This window comes from Batrachochytrium dendrobatidis, assembly GCF_000203795.2.
Source record: "Batrachochytrium dendrobatidis JAM81 unplaced genomic scaffold BATDEscaffold_2, whole genome shotgun sequence".
In the NCBI taxonomy this organism is placed as follows: Eukaryota; Fungi; Chytridiomycota; class Chytridiomycetes; order Rhizophydiales; genus Batrachochytrium; species Batrachochytrium dendrobatidis.
Genome location: NW_006281100.1, coordinates 1,686,751 through 1,712,382, shown reverse-complemented (window position 1 = coordinate 1,712,382; position 25,632 = coordinate 1,686,751). Strand labels below are relative to the sequence as shown.

Below are 25,632 nucleotides of genomic sequence, written 5' to 3'. Positions count from 1 at the left end.
GAGAGTTGTTCTTGTATTGAAGATAAAATTTGGTCATTTTTGAGTTTGTTGAAAGAAAGAAAAGAAAAAAAGAACAAAACGTGAATTTGTCTCACATTCAAAATTTGATATTGTGAGACAAATTCACACACTTTGAAGTGTTTAAACATTTGTCATGTGTTCAATATAATGACTCGAGTCTTTTATTCAACATTTTAATATTCAATTATTGTTAATCAGTCAATTGTTGGATTAGTAAATGTGTTACAAAACATGCATTTACATGCTGAATCTGACAAGTGGATAATCATTGTTCCAATCAACACATGGATTGGATTGACTGCAATATTGTCATTGATTGCAGTCACTGTTGACCAATACATTGTAATACATTGACAGTCTCGACATCAACATTGTCATTCGTGTCAAGTTGTGCGTAATGTGAGTTTCAGCAACCTGGAAAGTGTGACAGCGTTTACCGAGATTTGATGTATTTCTTGGTTTATCGCATCATCAACTTGGACAGACACGGTTTTGATCTAGACAACCAGTTGGTCAGACACTAGACATGACTTTGGTTTACACATTGTAACAAATGGCTTACAGTGCAAATGCTAAAACATGACGGTTGTTTTTTAGGTTGTTACATTGATGATTGTTTATTGAGCGTAATGCAATCATCAATACTGGTCAATAAAATGCCATTTATTCTGCAAACAGTTGCTGCAACATGGATTTTATTCAACATTTATACACATCCAATCAATCATACAATAGCTATCAGAATAATCACCAGCACTGTCAAATCGATATGCTTCAGGCTGTTTGCTAATACAAATCAATGCAAACGGATCTGTGTATATACCATGCATGATAGTTGAATGCCAATGCACCACTCGAATTCAATTCAATTCATATCGATTGTATTGTTTGAAATGATCGAATGTTATAATAGATTCAATATTCCCAGTCCAGTTTTACCATTTTTCAACTTGAACTATGACGGACACACTCTGTCATACACTGAACATCAAGATTACTGTTGTAAATACCATCATACTCGATTGTTCAACAACAGTGATTGATGTTTGGTACCACAATAAACCCATTGCTAGAAACAAAGTCGATGTTGAGCCGTGTCCGATCAGTTCTTGGAATATAGTCACATTGATACATCCAACACCAACATGTCAACCATGTTAACCTGTTGCATGCATATGATCACTCACAATACTACTTGATTATCAATGTCAATGACGTGTCGGACATACTATCCAATGGTTTCAATATACATAGTTTATAGTTGGACACACTCGGTATTCGTATACACATGTTGTAGTTGTATGCATTACACTTGCTGAGTTGTGCATTTGTGGATTTGTTTGATGCAACTGTTGATATTGATTGGGACAACGATCGATGTTTCCGGTTGTGGTTGTAGTGTATGCTATATCACCAGATGGCATGTTATGTGATCATACTGCATACATTATACTAGACAGCTGACTACATGCAAATGATTGATACTGATCATTGCAAGTACACAACAATGTGACAAATGACCATCAAATATGGCTGATATGTTGAATTATGGACAGATTTGTTGTATATACTGGATGTGGATGTTGATGTGAATACGAAACATCGGCTGATACATATTGTATCATTCAAGACCAAAACAATGTAATGTGACGTTCAATGTCAGTTTGTAGCATGTCAATGGAATATGTGCAAAAAGTATGTGCGAATATTAAACATGGGTTTGTGGATACTGTCAAACTGTCAAAACCAGCCAAATCATTCGTATCAAATAGTCCAGTGATACCAATGGGTTGGTGTCAAATGTAATGTGTTGATTGGTAACCCAAAATGGCAATATACACAATTGCATGGATTCAGCAATGACACTGCAGTGATCAATACAATGCATAGTAGTTGATTGGTGTAGTATGATCAAACTATTAGTATAATACACATGGTTTGACAATACACGATGTTTATTGAATGAACGACATTGGATGCATGACAAATTAAAAGTAAACCAACATGCAATACACGCTGCATTACAACCCATTTTGAGCTGCAACAATGTGATGAGTCTATGATTGAAAAGTTTGTTGCCAAACATCAGAATCTTGGAAAGTTGCACTATACCCAGATTATTGTACTGTATGAAAAAAACGACTGTGGAAATAATTGAAGCATTCGTCATATCCGAAAACTGTTTCCAGTGGGATACCATCATTTTCTTGTGATCCAAACAAATGCCTTGTAAGCCTTTTCTTCCAAGTCTTATCTTTTTCAGTCATATCCAAACTTTTCTCACGGAGTTTCTTTAGCTTATTTTTGAGCTGACTAAGAGCGCCACGATGAATCTCAAGCCTGGTTTCAGCACTACCAAATTCCCCTCTGGAAGCTTGATATAGAGCTTCGTTTTTTTGTCCGATTTTCATAATCATCATTTTTTGAGCAAAAACCTGACGACGTAGGTTGTCAAATTTGCTGAACATTTTTTTGATTCTAGCCTGATTTTCTGCAATGTCACTGATCAACGACACTTCAGTAGCATCGAATGGACCGCAATATTTCTTAAGATCATATGGGCCAGAAAGACTTGCATAGTTGGGTCCACGAGTTTGAGCCGCGCTTGGAGAGGCTGTCGAAGCATCAGCCCCAGCACCCATGGTCAAATTGGGATTGACTGGACTAGCTGTAGTAACTGAGCAGATGGCCAGGATCGATGATAATACGGTGATTGATAGTTTCATTGTATTGTTTTGGTTGAGCAAGGTGTAATGATTGTCATTCAACACATCAGTTTTGGATCGTATTTATATCCGTTGTTGAATGGATAATATTAAAGGCATACTTTTTGTATGACCGTCCTAAGGAACTCGTGTTGTCAGGGTTAGCATTGATTTACTGCTATGGATGTCGAGGTAACTTTAAAGGAATCACCCTTTACACAATTGTTTAAAGTGGATCTGGAACCCTGATATCAGGGTTGGCGACTATACTTGCTGCAATATGATGTCGCTGTTAGACAAATAATAACATATGTCCCTGTATAGGGCTTGAAGTGCTGAGATGTGAAATCTGCTGACTTGCACCGAGTGTGTGTGGAACCTTTGTGTGTATCTGGGCTGTGATCACCAGTTGTGATATCACTCACCTCTTATGCAAAAAATATAGTAATCAGGGATCCTCAACAATGATGCTTGGGCAATGACCTGTATACATTCCCTCCTTCTGGTATCGTCTACTGCTCTCCAACCTTGTAAAAGCACTCTCCTTTAATAAACAACGCAATTAGTTTATTGGTTGACTCCACCTCTTGATTTACTGTGATATACTTTCCGATTATGGCAATCATTAATATGCCGTCATATGTCCACAATCTTCAATAATCATACATTGTACGATCACCAAGTTTGAACCCACATTCATGTATTGTGTTTGACTGTCAATGTTGTCAATACAACTCTGTACACTCATTTGTTGTGCTCATCACCATCCAACTCAATCTCACCATTTCAATCAATCTTGGTCAATGTTGATGATTTACACGCTAATTCATTATCCAATCTTGTCTGACATTATTATTGGTTTTAATCACGTTTGGTTTGTACAACTGCCATGAGTTGTACTACCATTATCATTGTGTATCTGAACACCAAATATTCCAATACATCAATATTGTAAATCTCGGCAGGCTTATTCTAATATAATTCGATCAAAAAGCACTAGTTTGATGGATCTTGACTGATAAGCTTTAACCGTATACTAGTTGATAATAAAATATTCTTGAAAATTACCAGTCACAAATAGTAATAAAAGCTGTTTATTGAAGGTTCAAGACAAATAGAATGTGGGATAACAATCTATCATGATATAAATTGATGCCAATGCATTGCATATTTTGGATGAAATACCTGATATTGTTCATTTAGTTTCAATCTTTTTGTATTCGACTGTTGGTGTAAGACCATGTTTTGCTTCAAATTCCATTATCATCAACTTTAACCTCTTTCGCTCTTTCTTTGCCTTTTCGCATTGTTCCTTTAGATCTTTAGTCAATTCCTCTTCTTCTTCCTCTTCTTCTTGCTCTTCTTCCTCTTCTTCTTCGTCTTCCTCATCTGCCTCTTCAGATATGTTTTGACCTTTTACTGACTGGATGCTATCTCCACTTTCTGTCGAACGGTTACTTGCTTGACTCTTTCTTGAATGGTTACTTGCTCGACTTTTTCCCGAGTGATTACTTGCTCGACTATTCTGTCGACTTGGTCCTGAAGAGGAAAGTGTCCCACTTTTAGCCGATGTGTGAGATAAAGATTTCAAATATTCCCAGCAGACTTCTCTCCTTTTATCTTTGCTCTTCTGTGCAGCTCTCTTCAAATCCTTGTACTCTTTTTTGATTTGCTTTTGCCTTTGCCTTTTTTGATAATCTGATTCGGAATCTAAACTAATACCTTTTAAATTGCCTTTTTCAAATATATCTGTCCAATATTTACCAGGACTACGTTTCGATAAATGTGATGATCGAGTCTCTGCATTAGATGTGATGACTGCCGCGCTAGCAATTGCAGACATGGCTGATAAGAACACAACGTCTGTGGCTCTCATTGAGTAAGTTGAATGTCTAGAGGTAGTGATTGATTGAATGAGTGCTGATTGGAGGTCAAAAATGTATATATTTATATTCTTGGTAGATCCACCCTTTAAACTAGATGGTTCTACACGGTTACTTGATAATCAGGAAGACTACCGTTTGTTAGTCCCTTGATCACAGTACTATGTGCTTTAATGTTTATTTTATGAATCAAGCCATATGTTCATCCATGGATTGAGATGCTTTTACTTTCAAGGATATACGGTTTAAACGAATGTGTAGCAGACACAGGGCTTTTAGAATGCACGTAAAAGTGGTTAGGGTTGGCGGCACGACCTTTTGAACACTGTTGAGAGTATGTTGCCGAGTTAACCACATATCAGTATTTGTGTTTTGTGCAGCCCAATACTTGACAGATTTGAATCAAGCCATCTCGTACATTTCAATACAGTTTGAATACCAACATCACCTTTAGTTATTAGTCATCCTGATTCAAAAATACACTGGTGTGTGTTGGCTTATATGCTTGTTCAATGGGTTGCATGCAGTTTCCACCACATCAAAGTCAAATCCATTACACATACTATGTGGGTTGTATTGACTGGTCAAACTGTTTAACATTGATATCATTTGGAACCAATATATCGGAACAAGTATAAACGAATGTACTTTCAACAGGCTATCATGTGTTGAAGATAGATGCACAATATCAGGATATGCAGTGTAATGATCATAATGATCACTACATGATGAATTCAAATAAAATTTAAAAATGTATTACTCAATGAGATGTTCAATAGCTTGTTCAACCCTATCAACCACGGTAAGTTCTAGCATAGTTTCCATCATAGAGCAACGAGTTTTTTTCAATTCTGAAATGGCAGTAAAACTGCAGTCGGAAATACTGGTAATAGTCATCCATCAATACCAAGTTTATTTGGAATGGTTAAATTTGACGCTAATCAGAATAGATTCAATCACTTTCCAAAGCCTTCAAAATAGAATCCAAAAGTAATCCAAAACCATCACTATCATTACATCATTTCGAGTTTTGCATTGAGTAGATTCTGCCAAGAGTTGGACTAGGTGTTTGAAAAGCATCGACTAATCAGCACTATACAATATGATTGCTCGAGTTTACCCTTTGGCTTGCATAGATCCAATGACAGTAAAGAAAATCAGCAACGCAACCGCAGCAGCCAAAAGAACCATCAGTTTGGTGTTCTTCCACCACATACTACGTCGTAACACCGTAGACCGTTTTTTGAATGCAAACGATGCCTGTGAAAGAGATTCAGTTTTATCCACCAACATATCGATTCTGTCGCCGCGTTCGAGTACTTTTTCTAATAAACCGGTCAGATTTGAAATGAGCAAAACACTATACTCCAAGGGATGGTGGTCAATAAGATGCATCGAGTCAACACTTACCGATATTGTTGATCATGATATCTTTAACCTGGTCGATTTCACCACGCAGTCCAGTGACTTTATCCCCATTCCCATGTGTGTATTCCTCCTACCATGTCATTGCATACAAGTTACTATCAAGTTTGCGAAAAAAGATTAGGCTTTTTGGTTACCATGAGGGAGGCTATGGCTTTGGAGTACTCGTTGAGTCCGTACGAGATTGCAGTTTGGGATCGATCGCCGTATGTTTCAATAAACCTTGCAGCCATGTCTTCCAGAAACGCAAAAGGGACTCGACGACCTAAACATGACAGATATCAATACACTCGAGTTCAGGCTATGAGCAGGTTGGAATGAAAATGTACTTGCCCAGTTGTGAATCGGATAAACAGAGGTAGGTGATGTTCCCACGCTGGAGGTAGTGGAACATGTAGTTGTCGTAGACATATGACATGCGGGAATCGGCATGAGTGCTTCCGCTACTGGTGCTTCCACCGGCAGCTTGAGCGGTCGCTCCACTCGAAGGGATCTTGGCCAAGAGATGTTGAGTAATGGTAGCAAAATTTCCAGTGGTTATGGCATGCTCGGCCAGGATAATGGTTCCCCTTGCAACAAGTGCATAGATAATCGGCATCTGCAATTCAGTCGAGTTGAATGTCGTGCTGATATTGCTCCGCAAGGACAAGTATATTTCACGTGAGACTCACGTGTTATATTTCACTTGTCACGACCTACTGAAATCAAACCACAGTATGAGATATTCGTTTTTATTGATATAGTCTTTCAAAGATTTAAAAATTGGCAAGTTCAACTAGATGTAGGTGTAAACAAAAGTCACACAATACAGATAAATACTGACAATTAAACAAGTGTAATGAGAAATGAGACGAAAGATACAGTAGGCATCAATGATTACGGATTATAAAAAGTAAACTAAACAAATGAAAGTTTGATTCCTGACAAAATCAGTCGTCGTTATCCGACTCTAGATCGGACAAGGTCGGCATGGGTGCATTTGGATCAATTGGGTTGCAGTGCACCTTTTTGCCTTGAAGTACAGATCGCTGATGTCTTTTTAATGCATCTCGTCGTGAAAATCCCTTGCCACATCGAGGACATGTGTGTGGTTTATCCTGTGAATGAATATAGTAATGACGCTTCAAGTCATGGCTGCGAGAAAAGGTTTGAGGACACATTGAGCATCGGTAGGGTTTGGGTTTGCTGGTTGCACCATGTGTGCTATGGGTTTGAATGTGAGTCTGGAGACTGGCAGGTTTACTGAATCTGCGCGAACATCCATTTACCGTGCATTTGAGCATATGTGCACCACCTCCATTCGATCCTGAACGACGATCATCTGATGTTGTCTCGGAGAGAGCTTGATCACTAATCTCTAGAGTATCTCCGCCACTATTACTACGAACAGAAGATGAATGGTTAAGATCATGTACTGATCCCTTTTGTGAAGACATATCAGCCAAAGCCTCGTGTGCCATAGTGGGTGAATGAGTAATCTCTGAACTGCAATGTCTCTTGTTTGAATCAAGCAGAGTGTACTGCGGATGCTGAAATTGCTGCGATTGGACTTGCATATGCTGTGAATTGTGGGCAGACTCCATAGAAGACTGCATGCCTTGAGAGAGACGTGAATGTTGAGATGGGTGTGTTTTCCACTGAAGATGATGTTGATGAAAGATATTAGGGTTTGAATGGTCATTCATATTCGGTGTTCCCGCCGAGTCGGACATGTAGATGTTTGAATCCATGACCATTTGCTGGCCATGCGGTCCCAGCTGCATAGAAGGAAGCGGTCCATTTCCCACACCATTCACAGTCTCTGCTCCAGAGTCCAATGCAACAGCAGACATACCATGATGACTGGCCTCGGAAGATGGTAAATGCTGACCTGGTAGAAAAGAAAAACGACGACCAGAACCATTCGCCGGTATCCCATTCATGGCTACCGAGTTCATCGGATTAGATGAAATAGACGGAAGCGCACCAGCATGGATGGGAGGAGTTCTGTTTATAGAAAGCAAACCAGAATTGAATGGAGCTGTTGTTTGAAACTGCTGTTGTTGCGGAGGTTGAGAAATATGCCATACTGGCTCAATCTCTGGAAAATGATGCGTAGCTATAGACTGATTGGAAATAATCGAGTTTTGGCATAGATCTGGATTTGATGTTTTTCTAGGTAAATCGTCTAGACCCAATAGCAACATATCGTCATGATAATCTATTGGAGCAAAAGAAGCAGACACCGAAGGAAACTGGCGAGACATATCGTGTTGTTTTTGCAAGTCTATATCAGGAAGTGAGTGACGATAGCCGGTTGGAAATAGCTGTGAGTTGAGGGGCTGGATCTGTTCCAATGAATATGCATTTTGAGTTGATTTTGTAGGTCCAGAAGCTGCATTTGAGACTGATTCAGGCAGATTATTCATGAGTGAAGTTTCAGGAGTCATGGTATCAATCGAGTCTAGAAATGATCCAACAATATACTGTAGCATGGGATTATTCGCTGCATCGGATGTATCAGGTCTAAACAGAGCATTTAGCTGCTGCTGCTGCTGTTGAAGTGACATGGTGCCAAAATCCATATGAGTCGGACCAGCAACATCGGACATTGCCTTTGCAGTACTAAGAGCTGGATCCACTTGTCCCGCACCAAACCCAAACGATATAGTTGATGCAGGAGCATCTGTACCATTGCTCATAGACGCACTGCTCATAGGAACTGGAGGTAAATAAGGGTTCTGTTGCTGTGTCCACTGCTGGTCCAAATTGTGTTGCAATAATTGAGGTTTGTCCATCGCCCTGTGATGAGATTGTGCACCATTATCAACCAAAGGCATGTCTGATGCATTTGTAGCAGAACTGGCATTGGGATATTCTGTCGGTATATTGACATCAATAATATCCTTGGCAAACTTGAAAAAGTTTTGCGTAGTTGGAGAGAACAGAGGCGGATCGGAAAAAGCACCCTGAGCTGGTTTTGATAGTAGAGAAAGACCAGTATCTGAAATCCCAGCAATGTGTTTGGATATACAATGGCATGGCATTGTATGCAAAGATATTCAATATGGTTAATACGGTATAAAAAATAATAAACGAGAAATGTGCATCCATAAAGATAAAACAGAAAACCAAGCAGATGGAGTGATATAAGCTCTGATGGAAATCAAGACTAGACTTACGGGATGCGGGACGTTTTGAGTTGAGTAGCAGTAAAGGCTGAGAAGCAGCTCGTTCTTTTCTAAACGTTTCCAAGCCAGTAGAACCTTTTGGATTGGTAATGTCGGATGCCGAACGATGAGTACTTCGGGGAACGGGGATAGTATTGGCATCAATAAATGGAGCAGATGGCAGAATGCCGTCATGTGGTAGCAGTGTAACAGCAGTAGATAAAAGTGTGGGTGATGAAGAAGTGGGTAGATCTAAACCAAGGTAGTCATGAGCAGCACTGTTACGATGATGACTAGAGTATGATCCGTTAGTTAGCGAGTGGGTCGGACTAGCGCAGTCGGAAATTAAATCTGCAACATGAGAAGCAGATATAGACTTGGATAGCGGATGTTGTAGAGAGGTATCTGATGGTGGTAATGACTGAGTGACTGGTTGCTGATAGTAATGACCTTGCTGATGATTAGACAAGACTTCATTTAAAGCCAAGTCTTCACCCAAATGGCCTCTGAAGTTGGATACCAATGCAGACATGGACCTCTCAAACAATGAGGATGAGGGGGATGGAAGCACAAGTGAGGATGAAGAGCTGGTCATTGCTGCACTTTAGAATAGTTCAAGTCTGATGAAGAGTTAGTCAATGTTGATCACAAAAACACATATTAAACAGGGAATCCAGCACTGTCCAACAACACAATACATTCCTACGACAGTAGCACACACCTTGCTCAGTAACACCAATGGCTGTAGGACAGCAGTTTCTTAATTCAAGACAAAGCCAAAGAATTGAAATTTTTAATCTTCAATTTGTCTTGAAACACCAGTCGAGGGTTAATATTAGGTTTTTGCTTATAGCCATTCAGGAGTTAAAGATAGGGTCCACATGCTGTGTTCATATCAGTCTCCCTTAACTCTTGTTTGTAATGTTTTCTAGTGCATGCAATCAAATGACCTTTCATTCAATACTCTCGCAAGGTTTAGCTTTCCAACACATCAACCGCCACTAGCCAATGGGGCGTCTTGCTTTTATCAACTGCTTTGATCTCCACGTGTCTTTATAGATCGGTTTTCTATCAAAACCGTTGCTTTGATTCCGCACTCGACTGACTCAGGTCTCCTATCACTGCTTCAATTGTTTGCAATCGTACCATGCAAAAGTATTGTGATTTGGAACTATTACTCCAGTTGTCGTCATTGGAAATCTTGAGCATCCTCATCTTCAACTACAATCTATTTACATGATAAAGGGTGTGGGTCAACTAAAAAGCAGCGTATATATGCCATCGTATAGAATTGCACAATCAGGTATAGGAATCCCGTATAATTCACAAGCACTGGACTTGTTACATTCAAAGTGCACCAAAACGGTCATTGTAATCATGAATCCAACTTTGAATACTTTACTCGATATACTATTCAATGCTGATTCATAATAGTGATGCATTCAGTCATTACTGCTGTCTCAGATTCTTGGCATGCTTTGATATCAGGAATGCTCGAATAACCCATGCTTATAAGCAATGGACAAAAGCCAGAGTTAAAAGGGCGATCATTAATTCATCCCAAATTATTTTCAAATGGGCGTGCTTGTCAGTAATCCCGCAGAATTTGCTGCATGCATTCACTGTATTTAGGACTTGAGCCAATGGCTTCTTGTCACGATCTAAATTCGTCAAAACACAGCTAGTAATGAGGCCAAAGCAATCAATTCATTAGAAATAAAATTTTGGAGAATAGCATCAAAATTCAAATTTGCAAGGAGTCCAAAATATGGCTTGCTATTGGGTTCAACTTTGGCAACACGCTATTGTTCTGAAAGGTTAATCAACAGAGTAGCAAGACATCTGGTACACAAAGTAAAACCATTCATGTCAGCATCCAACTATTCCATACATTTGCTCTTGGAAATCACTCACCGCTTTGTAGTAATGTCATCTTTAAGAATCTGTGCAAAAGTACTATCCCTCAGGGGATCAGGGAGACATTGTCGTAATGCTTCTCTTGCTCGAACATTATCTGAAAGTCTCAGATAACACCGAATCACATGCTTCAAAAGTCGAATCGACTGCTGATCGATAAGCTGAGATACCATATTTGACAAGACTGTCCCAACAGCATAGAAGCGTTCGTATGTTTCACATATGTAGTTGAGACCCATTTCGTCCAAAAGAATCTTTTGAACAATAAATATTGCAACCTAGATGTGCAAGTTGGCAGGTCCAAAATAATGATTAACGCATGAATTATAGGAGCAACAGTTCTAGTTTCAGCCATAGACTCTGTACCGTCTTGGATAGCTCACTTCCAGTCTCCATGATACGCAAACAGAGTGGAATGATCTCGGTCGATAATAGGAAATTAATGACTTCCGAGTTATCATTCTACATTAAAACTAGTTTAGCAAAACCCCAACGACATTGTCAATGACTGGATCCTTCACCTTGACGAGTGCGCCAATCACACCCAAACTAGTCAAACGCAAATATTCAAAAGGTCTAGTCTTGTTGGTAGTATTCAAGAATGGATAAAGAAACAGGGGAATATGGGCTAAATCAAGCAGCAGAAATACAAAGAGATTAGATCCAGTCCATCAATATAGATTCAAGATCCATATACCTCCAAGAAACAAAGGTCGTGTCTCATTGTGGCTAGCAATACATTGCAAGAGAGCGAGAGCGTTACAGACTCGGTTAGAAGCAACCCCTGTGAGTGTGGGCGGGGTGAGCATGGGATAGACTGAGATGATCTCTTGAAGTAATGCCGTGACCACACCTGCGTACAGGTATCCATATCAACAAGTTGGAAATAAATAAGCATGGATGCAGGTTTTCATCTTACACTACGAGATCTACATCTCCAGCTTACCAAACGAATGCCACAAAAATGGAGCCAGATGCTCATACGTTTCTCGTTTCTTGCTGAGTTCCAGCATTGCCTGCTCACGAGTATTTGGACTGGTCAGGTCTAGAATCAACTGGTATATCTTTTCCTCATCATTTAGAGCTTGAGTGATGCTACTACCATTGCCTCCAGTCAAGGCATTCATACCACCAGGAGCAGAGCCCAAATGGGTGGAAAGTACTGCATGTGAAAGAGTACCACCCGAACCTATTGAAGTCATGGACAGACTATTGGATAAAGCACCAACTCCATTGGATCCACCATTACTGATATGACTGGATAGCAAGTCTACTAGATTATTTCCCAACCCACTTGAAGTGTTTTGTGACAAGGAATGGTTGGTTTCTAATGAAGTCGAGGTTGCAATAGTATCTCCTGTAGCACCACTACCAACAGTAGCCATCTGTTTCAAATTCTTTCCAATGAGATCAATTCTAGTTGACTCCACCTTGACAGTTGGCGACAATGGGGTTGAGAATGGAGTGATGAAATAAAATGGAAAATTGTCAGCAACCATCAGTGTTGTGTTTGGAAAGCATTCGCGTAGATGGATTGTATTCTGATGGCATTCCAGAGCAACTCTACAAGACATGATCAACCACCGTTCAACAGCAGTGTCATGAGGATTAAAGAATGTGTAGCTTACAGTGCAAAAAACACTGCTAATAAATGAGCAATAATCATGTCATGAGACTGGCTATTTATTATGTATTTTGGCACTCTTATTTAGTGTTTCATTTTAGGTGAATACGGTTGTAAAGACATGCTTTGACAATCAATCATCTTTTTAATAAACATCCCATAATGTTTCAATTGTTCAGCGACGGTAGGATTGAATTGGTAACCGCATAGATTGGATCCGATTGTGAATTCTCGTCTTGTTTCGTCTGACTGCTCTTACAAACCGTCCAATCAATAGCAGTTCATGTTGTCGATCTCGCTCACTTTCGTTTCCAAATAGCCTTGCAATCGTTACAGATGGAAGTGGCATGGTTTTAGCAGATTCGTCTGCCTCGGCTCCATTTTCTTGAGGCTGTTGAACCAAGTAGGCCGATCCGTTTACATTCCATTCGTAAGCCTCATCATTTTCATTCTCTTCCTTGTCAATGTAATCGTCACTTGCTCGTAGTCGCTTGGCAGCATGGATTACTTTTCTGAACCCACGATCAATGTCCCGATCATCAATGTTTGCTTCAAGAAGTAATAACCGCAACTGTCGCTGACCTTGTTGCATTTCCTTCAATTTATGTTTTAAATCACGCACTTCTTGTGATAATTTTTGCACAATCGATCCTTCTTGTAAATCGGCAATTTCTTCTGAATCAAAGTTGGATGTGAGATCAGACAGGTTGGATGTGAATTCTGCTTCTGCTCCAAAGGCTGGTGATGGTTGTGCTAGTGTAGAGGCAATTGTAGTTTGCATGGTACCGTATGGACCTGTTGAATATGAACTAGAGTGACGTCCAGATCCCCATTTGATTCCACACGTATTACACAGAGATCGTTTTTTAGATGGACCATGACGCCATCTCAAAGTTTCTTTTGTTCCACACAACTCACACACTCGTCTTGAGCTCATGCGTGCTCGTTTACGATCCTCCAGTTCTTCTTGGTGCAAGTCAAATTCGTCATCCTCTTCAGGAAACATGATGGCATCATGCATTCTGTCATAATCATCTGTATGAGAAAAGGTATTCAAATGTGACGAAGTGATGTGAGATGTGAATCGTTTTGGCGTTGCTGGGACTCGACCACCTGCTGTTCCTCTAGGTGTGGATGTGCCAGATCGAGTGGGAACGGTTGAGCCACGCGTCGTTGCTCCGTTTGTGGATAACCCTGTTCTTCTTGAGTGCATTTCATCGTCTTCATCAACAGTTTCGACCGAGAATAAACGTTTTCGACGTAGCCGTGGTGATCTGGCAGATGTGGGTGGAGTAGGAACGTGTCGTGGGAGTCTAGAAGGAGTTTGGCGTGGTCTTTCGTTATCGCCAGCTGTAGGTATAATTCAAATAGATTAGATCAATTAAAAAAAAGCATTGTCGACTGCATGCTGTATATTAGCTCAAAACGTGAATCATTTTACAGTACCTTCAGAACCAGATGAAAAGCTTGCTGATTCACGTCGTGCTTCACGCCTTAATGCAGAGCCAGTCGTAGCACTAGTTGTAGACCGTTTTGTTTTGGAAACAACATGTTTTTCTGCTTCGCCACTATCCACATCATACTCTAGCAAAGGCTGCAGCTCATCCCACATTTTGTAGGTTTCAGCCAACATGATGGCACTATCAAGGGGTACCCAAGTACCTTGGAAACCAGCGTAGCCGCCTTGAATTTTCTCGTGTGGGCCCATTGATATATCTTTTTCCAAAACCTTTGTGCGAGCGGGCTTTGGAAGACCAGCAGCACGAAGAATCTGAGTTGCATTAACAAAGGCATCGTGTTTGCGGCGCATGACAGGAACACCATTTTTGGCTTTGAGTTCGTAGACAATGACACCCGAGTAGCAGGCCGAACGGACAATAGGAGCAGCGACGGGGATAGGAGCGGCCTTTTTTGTAGATTGAGACTTTGGAGCTTTTGAAGTAGCGGACAAAGAGTGTTTAGCAGTAAGGCGTGTAGTTGGAGTGTGGTTAATATCTTCAGAATTGACAACAGTGGGAATAGTGGAAGCAGATGTGATGGTAGTTGGAGATGCATTGGCAGCAGCAAGAGTGACATCGATCTTGGACGCGGCAAAGTCAGCCACTTGGGCTAATGGCTCGACATCTGCAGCAGCAGGTGGGTCGGCAAGTTCACCTTTGACAGTGGCAGAAAGAGTATCAGCAGAAGAAACTAGCGGAAAGTTGTCTGTGTCATTGTCAGGGCTGATCACAGTAGCAGCAGCATCGGACTGCTTGATGCCATCATTCTCCAGCCCAGCATCAGCAGTGCAAGCAGCAGCATTGCTGGCACTCGCGTCTATTTGCGCGACAGAATTCTTCATCTTTTTGTCGAGGGAGTCGAGTGACTGCGCGGCCACTGGATGGATGTGCGAGAAGCGACTCTTGTGGTTCTGGCTAGTCTGACTGTTGATATGAACAAACACTATCAACTGCTGATTGTGGTTTGTGGACAGTGAGTTTCAGGAACTGTAGTGACCTATTTCCCCTTTGCTTTGTTGTTGCTATTGTTCTCACTGGAACGGCGGCGGTTGTTAATGCTGCTCCCGTGTAGTAGTAGTCGGAACTAGTCCGTGTAGTAGCTGTAGTGATTGGGTCAAGCCAGCGATTACAGCAGCAATTGGTAGATGACTAGTATTTCTAGTAGCTGGAATCAACAATCCGTAGTAATAGTCAAGTGTGGGCGTGTCCGTTGCCTCTTGTTACTGTTAGCAGCGTGGGAGTTTTGAGGCTATACTACAAAGAGGTAGTGCAAAACCAGTGTATTATGTATATAGTTAATGACTTTTGTAACCACAATAGTAAATGACGATCTCATACACTCCAGCACATATATACGCATGATTGCACAGAATGCCCGATCCTCACCCTAACAACAGCCAATGCCAATCAAACGAACGTGTCGCAAGTGCAAATTCCAAAGTGAAAAATGGAAAACAGGTCGAAACAAAAAAAAACTGGAAACCAGCGCGATCACTCCATCCACATACCAGTCAAGACCGTATAATTGAAACTTGTTGGCAGTCTGTCTTGTTTGAATTGACTATTTCATAAACTGTTCATCAGACTAGTAACTGAATAGCACTTGACTTGGAAACTACACTATCCTTAAACACTACTCTGCATGACCATGCGTTTACAGCCCGTCTTTGGAGTGCAGTGTTGAGCGTGTTGTAACTTGTCAAGGTATTGGCGCGCTGCCAACACATCAACAACTAGGCATGCAGGTCAATGCTTAATGAAAACAAATTATGCTTGTCCGGGATAAATAAGTGTTTATTTAATATTGTAATACAATGCAATCTTGCTTAGTCTAAATATCCATTTCAGCCAAATAGGTTGTGCTAGGGTTAGTGCGACACTACTACAGGGTCAAGTCAAAAGATACACTTGAAAACTTGATGGTAAACGAGTCCAACATTGCCCTTGTACTGTGCTAGTGAGTGTTGCTGCTCGCTGCATAAACCTGCATTCTCTGGCACGTGCTTCACCCATTGTAAATTATGATACTGATCGACTTTATTATTCATACCAACTCACTATGAATGTCAATGAACCTTGAGCTTCATAATAGTGTCTGGTCTAGTCTAAAAGCCGAGTTCTTATGGAGTGTCTAGTATAACTACAAATGAATCTATTCAACTATAGATGCGGTCAAGACATCACTTGGTCTAATCCAGCCAGGTTAGATTGACACTTTAATGCAGACTGGCTTTTGTATGGATCTTAGACTCACAAGACCATGTCAGTAGCAAATCGGTTCAATTCAATCTTGTAATGCTTGTCTTGATGTAGTGTCACCGAGGCCAAAGTATGGTTGAATAGTCTTGCTGTTTATCACCAATGCTTTGACAGTGAAAAATAAGGGTTGTTGTTTGTAACAGTCCCTTGAAACTTGGTTACAATAATATACTCCGCTTTTCCCAATCCTTACTGCAAGTGTGTTCCAACTAACCCTTGAACAGTGCGCTACAGCAACCATTCCTATTATTCATCAGCATAACAAGGAGCTTGGCTAAAACTTGCCTTCTTTCACCATTAGTAATCATCATAGCTATATCAATTCATAGTCATGTATAGCTGTCCAACCGATGAGCTAGGACGACATGCAATCCATTGGATCGAATTCGTTTTTCATGAATGTGCCTATACCCATCGAGACTCTATCAGTATGTTTCTTGGGTATACATCCATTACTTGCTGGTTTTTTGCTCAGATACCCCAGCTTCGCATGAACTGGATCAATGGCTCTGCCAAGTCTTTATCAATCTATTTTGTCTCCATCTGGCTGCTTGGAGACATTACAAATCTAGTTGGATGCATATTGACTAATCAGTTGCCATTTCAAATCTATTTGGCCGTGTACTTTGTGCTGGTGGACTCAATATTGTTTTTACAGTGGATGTTTTACTGGTATACCACTAGTCCACGTCCCATTTTAGAAGGGTCACAAGAGTTTGATGAACGGTCTATGCTGATATCTTCTCCACTCACGAGTGTGTTGGACGATGCCGAGTGTTCACGGATAGTCGAGTCTTCAATTGAATCCGACACTCGTTCATTGCAAACTACGTCTGCATGCAGTAGATCGTTGAACCCAGAGCTGCCCTTGCTTAGACCCGAATCAAACTGTGCGTGTCGATCCCATTCCAATGTGTTATTGATTATATTCAATCTAGCACTCATCTTCACCATTATTGCTACTGTGGCATCGTTTGGAGCACCATTTGTTCTGGGATGGCTTTCTTCGTCCCAGCATCACCATTCAAATTCGACAAATATCCACATAGAACCTGATCAGCGGCCAGTTTTAAACTCGTACGATTTAGGAAGATTCATCTCATGGATCTGCACAGCTCTGTATCTGTCTTCCCGCCCACCACAAATCTACTTGAATATGAAACGAAAGACATGCGAAGGATTGAGTTTGAACATGTTTTTTGGCGCAGTACTGGGGAATATTGCTTACACCATGTCAATCTTTGTCAAATCCAGTAATCCTTCGTTTCTGCTTCAATCGCTTCCATACTTGCTTGGAAGTGGTGGAACTGTATTATTCGATTGTGTGATTTTCGGCCAGTATCTGGTTTACAATATGGGATGGTGGAGCAAATAAAGTGTTTTTACTTGACCAATAGACTCATCTAAACCACCCATCCATATTGACAATAATGTAGACAGATAAAAGTGCAAAGTTTAATAGTATTACATAATCATAAAGTTTTGAAAGTAGTAGGTTAATGTTTTTTGAAGCATCCAGTGCGACCTGGCGGTACCAAGGGGCTTATAGATGTAATGACTGGAGATTGAGAAGTAGTAGAAACAGAAATAATAGAAGTAGAAACGGTAGAGGCTTTGGTCTTAGTTTTGGATTTAGTTTGGGTGGTAGTGGTAGATACAGGCGAAGGTTTAGGACTTTGACTAGGTGGTCTTGGTGATTGCCGTTCAGGTGGTGGATGTACCAAATTCGGGAAGAGTTGAGTCAAATCAGGTCCATCATCGCAAAACCACCAATTCACCTTCAGTCTTCCTACGTCCAAATCAGCAATCTTTGAAAACAAGAGTGCGGTTGCGTCGATATCAAACGTATCACAACCAATACAGCGATCCTCGATTCTTGCCTTGATAGTTTCGCCATTGATGCAAATGTGTCGACCACATACCCTTCCCTGTGATTTGTCAAAGAATGTATCGCTCTACAATTCAAGTTCCAATGGTGAGTGCATTGACTAAATAGAGTGCGGTTAGGCTAGAATTCACAAAACTTACCACAGCAACAATGAGTTCTGATTCATAGTTGACATTGCCGCATGCACCGGTGTCGGGAGTAAAAAAAGTCAAATCACCAGTAACTACTGCCCATACAGTCTGCATAGAGCCTAACAAGACAGCCGATGAGAGTAAAAGTGACGAATGCATTCAAATGGTTTCAATGAGGAATTAAAATAGACTGTTGGTCTGGTTGCAAACTGTAATTTCTGCAATGTGGCTTCTTTATATATTACAGCCGTATTCACGTAGAATGGAACACTCGATTTGAATTTGGCTGTTTTGCTTGGAAATAAATAGTGCTTAAATATTTATTGTCCTTCCTATTAGAAATTGACTGCACCGCCTTTTCAACTGGTATTTCTAATTCTATATCTGGAGTCGCACACCACATCATTTTTATTCAAGTGATTGTCGACACAACTAAAAACAATATAAAACTCGACCTCGCAATACGACTGTTGAACGACACCATGAGAGGTTTTGTAGTTTTGCAAGATGATATGCTATCTAGAATCAAACACGCATCGAAAAATACTCTTTTGATGCCGTTCGGAAAATCTTGGCATCAAAGCATCTGCAGCTCCCTTAATCAACCTTTAGACGAAACGATCATTATGATGCTCACAGCAAAATCATAGCTTTAAACAAGATTGTGCAATGGATGGCTATGCCAAAAGTGAAGAAAGGGAGGTTTAGAAAAGAAAATCTCCATATCCATGCATCGCAGTCCAGCAGATATTGGATTCGACTATATTGAACCTCCTTTCATATATTCGCGTTTCTAGTTCAAGTGAGCAAGGACTGAGCATTATAGGAATGTCATTCTACATGCCAACTACTCAATGTCAGTGTTTGATTTCTAGACTAAACAAGTGTGGAGTTGACTGGGACTGTGATGTGAGCATTTGTTCATATAAAAATGATCAAAAGCCAGCCAACTTTAAAGAGTTGAGATGGCACAATGTTGACAGTAACTTGGCATGAATTGACATCAGTTGTTTCATGAAACCGACTGTTTGTGTTGTCACTTTGATGTTGTATTTTACATGAATACAACTGTAGGTAGTAATATCAACTACTATAAGTAATGGCTTGACCATACACTTTAGTTTTGTTAGAGTATCCTATTAAATAGCAGTCAGAATACCAAGTTGACAGACTATCCATTAGTGCCTATACTAAACAGAATAATACAAAATCGAACATGTACTATAATGCCGAGTAACGATTCAAACTGTTGAAGCTAAACTCGGGAAGCCGAATATATAAACTGGTATAATATCGGGTTTACAGCGTCGGATTTATAGCTTTGAGTGGGTTTACAGCGTCGAGTGGGTTTACAGCGTTGGGTGGGTTTATGCGTTGAGTGGGTTTATTAGAATCGAGTTTAGTGCTGGGTGGATTTTGGTGATAACTCCACAAAACAGCAACAAATGGCCGGAGAGTCAAGGATTGCTTTTATCCCGATTGTTACTATTACCAACTACATCACATTCACTCTGTAATTATTATTCAATGACATCCATAAAGGGAATGCTTTCTAAAGCAATGAGCAACTCATCCTTGTCAGGAACTCTGGCTGACCATACTCCCACTCGCAAGATATACACCAACATATATCCTCCAAAGTCCATGTTTAAGCCCAATGGTGAATCCACTCAAGCTATGTTTCCTTCAAACGAAATCAATACGTCCAAATACACTCTGTTGTCCTTTCTACCTCATAACTTGTTTGAGCAATTTCGGCAAGTATCAACTCGTTCTCGAGTAGCATTTTTGATTTTAACATCATCAGAGTGTCAAGAACCAAATTGCATGCCATTGCGGCTGTATATGGTGGCTTCTAATCGTGCATTGAATTTCATGTGTTTTATATATAGTGAATTGGTCCATAAACTAACAATAGTTATAAACTTGCTGAATATATTCAAACATCGCTAAACTCGAATTGCATTACCAACACTCTTCATATTATCTATATGCAATACTACACAGGAGATTTGCCAACATCTTCTTTTTAACACTTGCTATTCTGCAGTTCTTTCCTACTTATCAATCAATCAATCCCTGGGTTGCTGCTCTTCCACTTATTCTAATCATCACTGCCACCTGCATTAAAGATGCTTTTGAAGATTATCGTCGGCATGGCTCGGATTTAGCAGTCAATACTCAAACTACTCTTAAACTCTCCAGTTGGAAAAATCTCAACAAACCATTCATGAAGCCACGGTCTACAACTGCGTCCATCATTACTTCCAAATTAAATCAAATTGGGTGGATTTTGGGTATTCATAGACCTCGCAGTGCAGAAGATTCTCGTCCCAAACATGGTCAGATTGAACCTGACACGAGTTTAAATGATGCAAACCACTATGCATCATCCGTATCTTCTCCAATTGAACAGCCCTCTCCAGTTCGCAAACCAGACGATCCTGAACTTTCAAAAGAGTGGCGATATGTTCAATGGAAAGATATCAAAGTCGGCGATCTGATTCGACTACAAAACAACGAGCACATTCCTGCAGACCTTATTATTCTGGCATCATCAGAGCCCGAAGGTCTGTGCTACATTGAAACTAAAAATCTAGACGGTGAAACCAACCTCAAAATTAGAAAAGTAGTGAGTGATACTCTTTCCATAACAACTCCAAATTGTCTTCGACAATTTCAATGTACAATAGAATGCGAAAAACCACATCCAAGCATTTACTTATTTACGGGTACGTTGGTTCATTACCACCGTCCAGCATTGATGCAGACTTCTCCAATTACACTGCAAAAACTATCCATTCAGCCATATTCTGCACCTCCTGATTTGGGATCATCTGTAGACATGTCGCCAAGGACCCTATTGACTCCCACAGGATCTTTGCGAATTTCTGTTTCTGACCACCCATCTCCAACAGCGCAAAAAGAATCACAGCTTCGTCATAGAGCAACATCTCAAATTGATCAAAACTCTGCTAATGTTTCGCGTATTCCAATCAATATCAACTCGATGCTTTTACGTGGTTGTGTTTTAAGAAACACAGAGTGGGTGTATGGCATTGTGGTTTATACTGGTGTTGAATCGAAAATTAGACTGAATTCAGGTGATACGCCTATAAAGCGATCACTGATTGAGGATCAGACCAATTTTTACATGCAAGTAGCTTTCTTGGTACTGTTGTACTCTATATATGTGTCTGCTACTAATTGATACACATGAATTTATTTGCTTTGTCTATGCTGGTTATTTAGTTTGCTGAGTTTAGCTCTCATGGTAATTCTGTCAATTATTTCGGCTGTTATGGGATACGTGCTGGAAAAAGCGGATCAAGTGAATCAAGCTCCATGGCTTACAAACACATTTTCAAGTGATACCATTGGGGTTTCAGATGCAGTTGCCATGTTTTGGTAAGTCTGAATTGTTGAAACGGATTGATCACGATTAAACCGCCATTACTGACAATATCTTTGTCGGATAACTTTGGGTTACATAGGGTTGCAATCATTTTGTTTCAAAACCTTGTTCCAATCTCACTTTACATTACCGTGGAAATTGTCAAATCGCTTCAGGTATACATTTTTACATTTGCTATCACTCTATATTCGAAGCTTGCTGAAATTTGGTTTGATTTTTTTAGTCATTTCTTATATACGAAGATATCGAACTCTATGATGAGACGTGCAATGAGCCATGCATTCCACGAAGTTGGAATCTGGCAGACGATCTCGGCCAAATAGAGTACATATTCAGCGACAAAACTGGCACCTTGACACGTAATATTATGGAGTTCAAGCGATGCTCAGTCAACAGCGTAATCTACGGTCATGAAACACAAATTACCTCGATTGAAGCTATATCCGACGAATCTTTCAACACAAGCCAGATTCCTAGCGACCAGCCCTTTGTTTACCAAGACTCTAAACCATTTTCGGTAGTTCAGCTTGAGAAGGATTTTTGCACTTTTCCCAAAGACTCTGTGCATTATAAAACCATGTTTGAGTTTTTTAGTTGTCTGTCACTCTGCCACACTGTATTGGTGTCATCCAATGCCGACACGGGAGATATTATATACAAGGCACAGAGTCCTGACGAGGCAGCTCTTGTCGATGCAGCCAAATCAGCTGGGTTTGTATTTCAATCTCGAGAAAATACGACCGTGGGTGTTGTGATGCTCGGAAATCTGGAAACGTTTACTATTCTCAATATCTTGGAATTTACATCGTCGAGAAAGCGCATGAGTATGATTTTGAGGCGACGCAATGGGGAAATTGTGCTGTATTGTAAAGGTGCAGATTCAGTGATTTTTGAACGACTGGCTGAAGATCAGGATGAGTTGAAAACCAAGACCATGCATGATTTGGAACATTTTGCTGGAGAAGGTATGTAACCACTGATGAATGGACATTTGAAATACCTACAAACTTGATACGCTTACATATTTTTCAAATGGTGTATTGTAGGGTTAAGAACCCTTTGCTTGGCATACGCTATTTTAAGCGAAGCGGAATATGCAGCCTGGGAAAGAAGTTATCATTTGGCGTCCGTGTCGCTTGAAAATCGGGAAGACTGCATCGAAGAAGCTTCTAATTTAATTGAGCAAAACCTTTACCTTCTTGGTGCAACTGCCATCGAAGACAAACTCCAAGAGGGAGTGCCTAAATGCATTCAAGTTTTTCTTGAAGCTGGTATCAAAATCATTGTTCTCACGGGCGACAAGCTTGAAACTGCAATCAACATTGGATATTCGTGCAATCTTTTAACAAAAGACATGAGTCTGATTGTTATTCGCGGAGGAAATAACAAGGATGATGAAGGCTCCACTTTGCAGCAGATGCAAGAAGCCATCAAGAGATTCTTTGGCGATGAAAAAGTCAGTGATGAGTCTGTTATTGAATGGAATGGGTTTGAAAAGATGAATGGATTGCTTTCAATGCAAGCCATCGGAGGTGGGCAGACCAAAAGCAGTAAACAGCGATTCGGTCTTGTGATTGACGGCAGAGCGTTGTTTCATGCTCTGGACGATCACGCAAAAGATACACTGGTGGATCTGATTGTCCGGTGTGATGCAGTCATTTGCTGTCGTGTCAGTCCACTTCAAAAAGCAAAGGTGGTTCAGCTGATTAAAAGTACTCAAGATTCCATGTGTTTAGCTATTGGCGATGGTGCCAACGATGTTGGCATGATTCAGGCTGCACATGTTGGTGTGGGCATTTCCGGTCAAGAAGGGCTACAAGCTGCCATGGCAGCCGACTTTGTCATTTCGCAGTTTCGGTTTCTTGAACGACTATTGCTTGTTCATGGACGTTGGTGCTACGTTCGCACAGGATCAATGATTCTCAACTTTTTCTTTAAAAACATCATTTACACGCAAGTAGTATGCCTTTTTGCTATTTATTCCAAACAGTCGTGTGCATGTATTGTGCTAACACCTTTAAAACAGTATACCGTTGTTCATGTATCAGATTTTCTGTGGTTTTAGTGCGCAGCCTGTATACGATGTCGTCTATATGATTTTATCAAACGTTCTTTTTACAGCAGTTCCTGTCGGAATTCTTGGTGCTTTTGACAAGGATGTTTCTGCAGAAATGGCGCAAAAATTTCCACCACTCTACAATATAGGCATAATGCGAGTTGTGTTAACCCATACGCAAGTGCTCATCTACGTTGCTGAAGCAGTTTATCAAGGAGTAGTGATTTTCTTTGTTCAATATCTGGCTCTTCGAGATGTGGCAATTCATGCAAATGGACGTCCCGAAGACGCATTATACTTTTCCATTTCGGTAGCAATTTGCTGCCTCACCATGACCAATTTCTTTATTGCCTTTTCAACACATTTGTGGACGTGGATTGTATTTGCAGCTATTCTAGGCACCAACACCATTATATTTGTTTTTCTTGTGGTTTATATGGAATTGCCAGCATCACCATGGCCTCACTATGAATCAATTCTTTATACTTCATCAACGTTTTGGCTTTCATTTATACTGACAATCACATTGTGCAGTTTGCCAAAGTTTGCCTATTTGTCTTTTTCGCGACTGATTACACCAACCGATACTGCTATTGCGCAAGAGCATGAGAAACAGCTTCAGAAACAACATGGTACAGTATGGCCATCCCACGAAATCAGAGAGCAGCCCCATCAATATCCACCCGTACCTCAGATACCACAATCAAGAAAACGGATAAGTATGGCTTCAACTTCCTCACTTGCACGATCAAGATCCAGTGCAACCGATCACATTCGAAATAGAAGACGGTCCAAACTGACTCCACTCCATATCAACCTGCAACTACAAGAAGACGACTTTTTCTATGCAAATGGTGTCGAAGAAAGAGGTATACCGCAACTTACTACTTTAGATGCTACATCGGTGGTCAAGGAACATGGGTTTGGATTCGCTCATTCCCCTGGTGCTAGATCGAGTATTTTGCCTAGGTTATCGCTAAATCATGAAGCCAGTGAATCATGAACACTTTAATGCTATAAATAATCTATTTTTGACAATGTTTTATACTTTTCTGGTGTCCATATTAAAAATACTTTATTTATATCCTTGATGAAATCAACCGAGAGTTTCGGGTCTTTAGATTTGCAAGACTAACACTACTGACAAACAGTCGAGTAGTCTGCATTGTTCCCTTGATTGTGTGCATCAATCATGCATCGACTGAGGATTACAAGTGGAAGTACATTTACTTTGGTGTATCAGATGTGCACATTCCGGTAAATTATAAATCTAAATAAAAATACAATCAGTACTGAATTTAAACACCCTAAACCATTCAGTATCAGTTTTACCCAATTATGTATTGACAATTGTTCAAATATTTCGGAAAAGAGTGCCGTGTGTTTTAATGTAGAGAGCGATCCAATCAGTACTAGTTTGCATTTTGCTCGTGTGAGAGCTACATTTATCCTACGCCAATCTTGCAACAAATCCCCAATCTGATGACAATATTTCAAAACAAAGTGTATTAGTTTGTATGGATCTGATTGAACCTAGTACGGATGAATGACATTCTACTTACATGACCCGTAGTATTGGATCGAACGAGTGACAGGACAATGCAGGACTTGTCACGTCCTTGATATTTGTCTACTGTAAGGATTTCTATTTGAGGATGGG

General features: G+C 40.4%; 11 protein-coding genes across 11 annotated transcripts in view; 3 read left to right on the top strand and 8 right to left on the bottom strand.

The window, feature by feature from the left end:
- Positions 1–362, bottom strand: part of BATDEDRAFT_23171 (uncharacterized protein) — a gene marked incomplete at both ends in the record, with an annotated part of 2,636 nt that extends 2,274 nt beyond the window's left edge. The window contains one exon of the mRNA XM_006676654.1: positions 263–362. Within this exon, the coding sequence (XP_006676717.1) occupies positions 263–362 (100 nt within the window). The remainder of the gene's footprint in view (positions 1–262) is intronic.
- Positions 363–2,138: 1,776 nt separating this feature from the next.
- BATDEDRAFT_23170 (uncharacterized protein) lies at positions 2,139–2,747 on the bottom strand (the record flags this gene model as incomplete). The annotated part of the gene is made up of 1 exon (XM_006676653.1): positions 2,139–2,747. The coding sequence occupies one exon, from the start codon at positions 2,745–2,747 to the stop codon at positions 2,139–2,141; it is 609 nt and encodes a 202-aa protein (XP_006676716.1).
- Positions 2,748–3,921: 1,174 nt separating this feature from the next.
- On the bottom strand, positions 3,922–4,602 carry BATDEDRAFT_23169 (uncharacterized protein; the record flags this gene model as incomplete). Its single annotated transcript, XM_006676652.1, has 1 exon — positions 3,922–4,602. One exon carries the CDS (start codon positions 4,600–4,602, stop codon positions 3,922–3,924), a length of 681 nt encoding a protein of 226 aa, XP_006676715.1.
- A 904-nt stretch (positions 4,603–5,506) lies between these two features.
- BATDEDRAFT_86357 (uncharacterized protein) lies at positions 5,507–6,632 on the bottom strand (the record flags this gene model as incomplete). Its single annotated transcript, XM_006676908.1, has 4 exons — positions 5,507–5,934; positions 6,020–6,107; positions 6,172–6,299; positions 6,368–6,632. 4 exons carry the CDS (start codon positions 6,630–6,632, stop codon positions 5,726–5,728), a joined length of 690 nt encoding a protein of 229 aa, XP_006676971.1. The 3' UTR covers positions 5,507–5,725.
- A 331-nt stretch (positions 6,633–6,963) lies between these two features.
- On the bottom strand, positions 6,964–7,317 carry BATDEDRAFT_9451 (uncharacterized protein; the record flags this gene model as incomplete). Its single annotated transcript, XM_006676448.1, has 1 exon — positions 6,964–7,317. One exon carries the CDS (start codon positions 7,315–7,317, stop codon positions 6,964–6,966), a length of 354 nt encoding a protein of 117 aa, XP_006676511.1.
- Positions 7,318–10,985: 3,668 nt separating this feature from the next.
- BATDEDRAFT_9590 (CCR4-NOT core subunit CAF40) lies at positions 10,986–12,227 on the bottom strand (the record flags this gene model as incomplete). The annotated part of the gene is made up of 6 exons (XM_006676468.1): positions 10,986–11,025; positions 11,098–11,378; positions 11,467–11,562; positions 11,622–11,728; positions 11,798–11,953; positions 12,047–12,227. 6 exons carry the CDS (start codon positions 12,225–12,227, stop codon positions 10,986–10,988), a joined length of 861 nt encoding a protein of 286 aa, XP_006676531.1.
- Positions 12,228–14,303: 2,076 nt separating this feature from the next.
- On the bottom strand, positions 14,304–14,600 carry BATDEDRAFT_7498 (uncharacterized protein; the record flags this gene model as incomplete). The annotated part of the gene is made up of 1 exon (XM_006676427.1): positions 14,304–14,600. A coding segment is annotated over one exon (297 nt), but the record flags the coding sequence as incomplete, so codon positions are not given.
- A 153-nt stretch (positions 14,601–14,753) lies between these two features.
- BATDEDRAFT_31410 (uncharacterized protein) lies at positions 14,754–15,472 on the top strand (the record flags this gene model as incomplete). Its single annotated transcript, XM_006676682.1, has 1 exon — positions 14,754–15,472. A coding segment is annotated over exon 1 (382 nt), but the record flags the coding sequence as incomplete, so codon positions are not given.
- A 1,341-nt stretch (positions 15,473–16,813) lies between these two features.
- Positions 16,814–17,857, top strand: BATDEDRAFT_9677 (uncharacterized protein; the record flags this gene model as incomplete). The annotated part of the gene is made up of 2 exons (XM_006676476.1): positions 16,814–17,256; positions 17,326–17,857. The coding sequence occupies 2 exons, from the start codon at positions 16,814–16,816 to the stop codon at positions 17,855–17,857; spliced, it is 975 nt and encodes a 324-aa protein (XP_006676539.1).
- Positions 17,858–18,245: 388 nt separating this feature from the next.
- On the bottom strand, positions 18,246–18,588 carry BATDEDRAFT_7312 (uncharacterized protein; the record flags this gene model as incomplete). Its single annotated transcript, XM_006676426.1, has 2 exons — positions 18,246–18,437; positions 18,502–18,588. Coding segments are annotated over 2 exons (279 nt in total), but the record flags the coding sequence as incomplete, so codon positions are not given.
- Positions 18,589–20,061: 1,473 nt separating this feature from the next.
- Positions 20,062–24,975, top strand: BATDEDRAFT_9692 (uncharacterized protein; the record flags this gene model as incomplete). Its single annotated transcript, XM_006676477.1, has 9 exons — positions 20,062–20,243; positions 20,509–21,241; positions 21,437–21,681; positions 21,763–21,909; positions 21,996–22,071; positions 22,140–22,881; positions 22,963–23,376; positions 23,440–23,908; positions 23,982–24,975. The coding sequence occupies 9 exons, from the start codon at positions 20,062–20,064 to the stop codon at positions 24,973–24,975; spliced, it is 4,002 nt and encodes a 1,333-aa protein (XP_006676540.1).
- Positions 24,976–25,632: the final 657 nt, after the last annotated feature.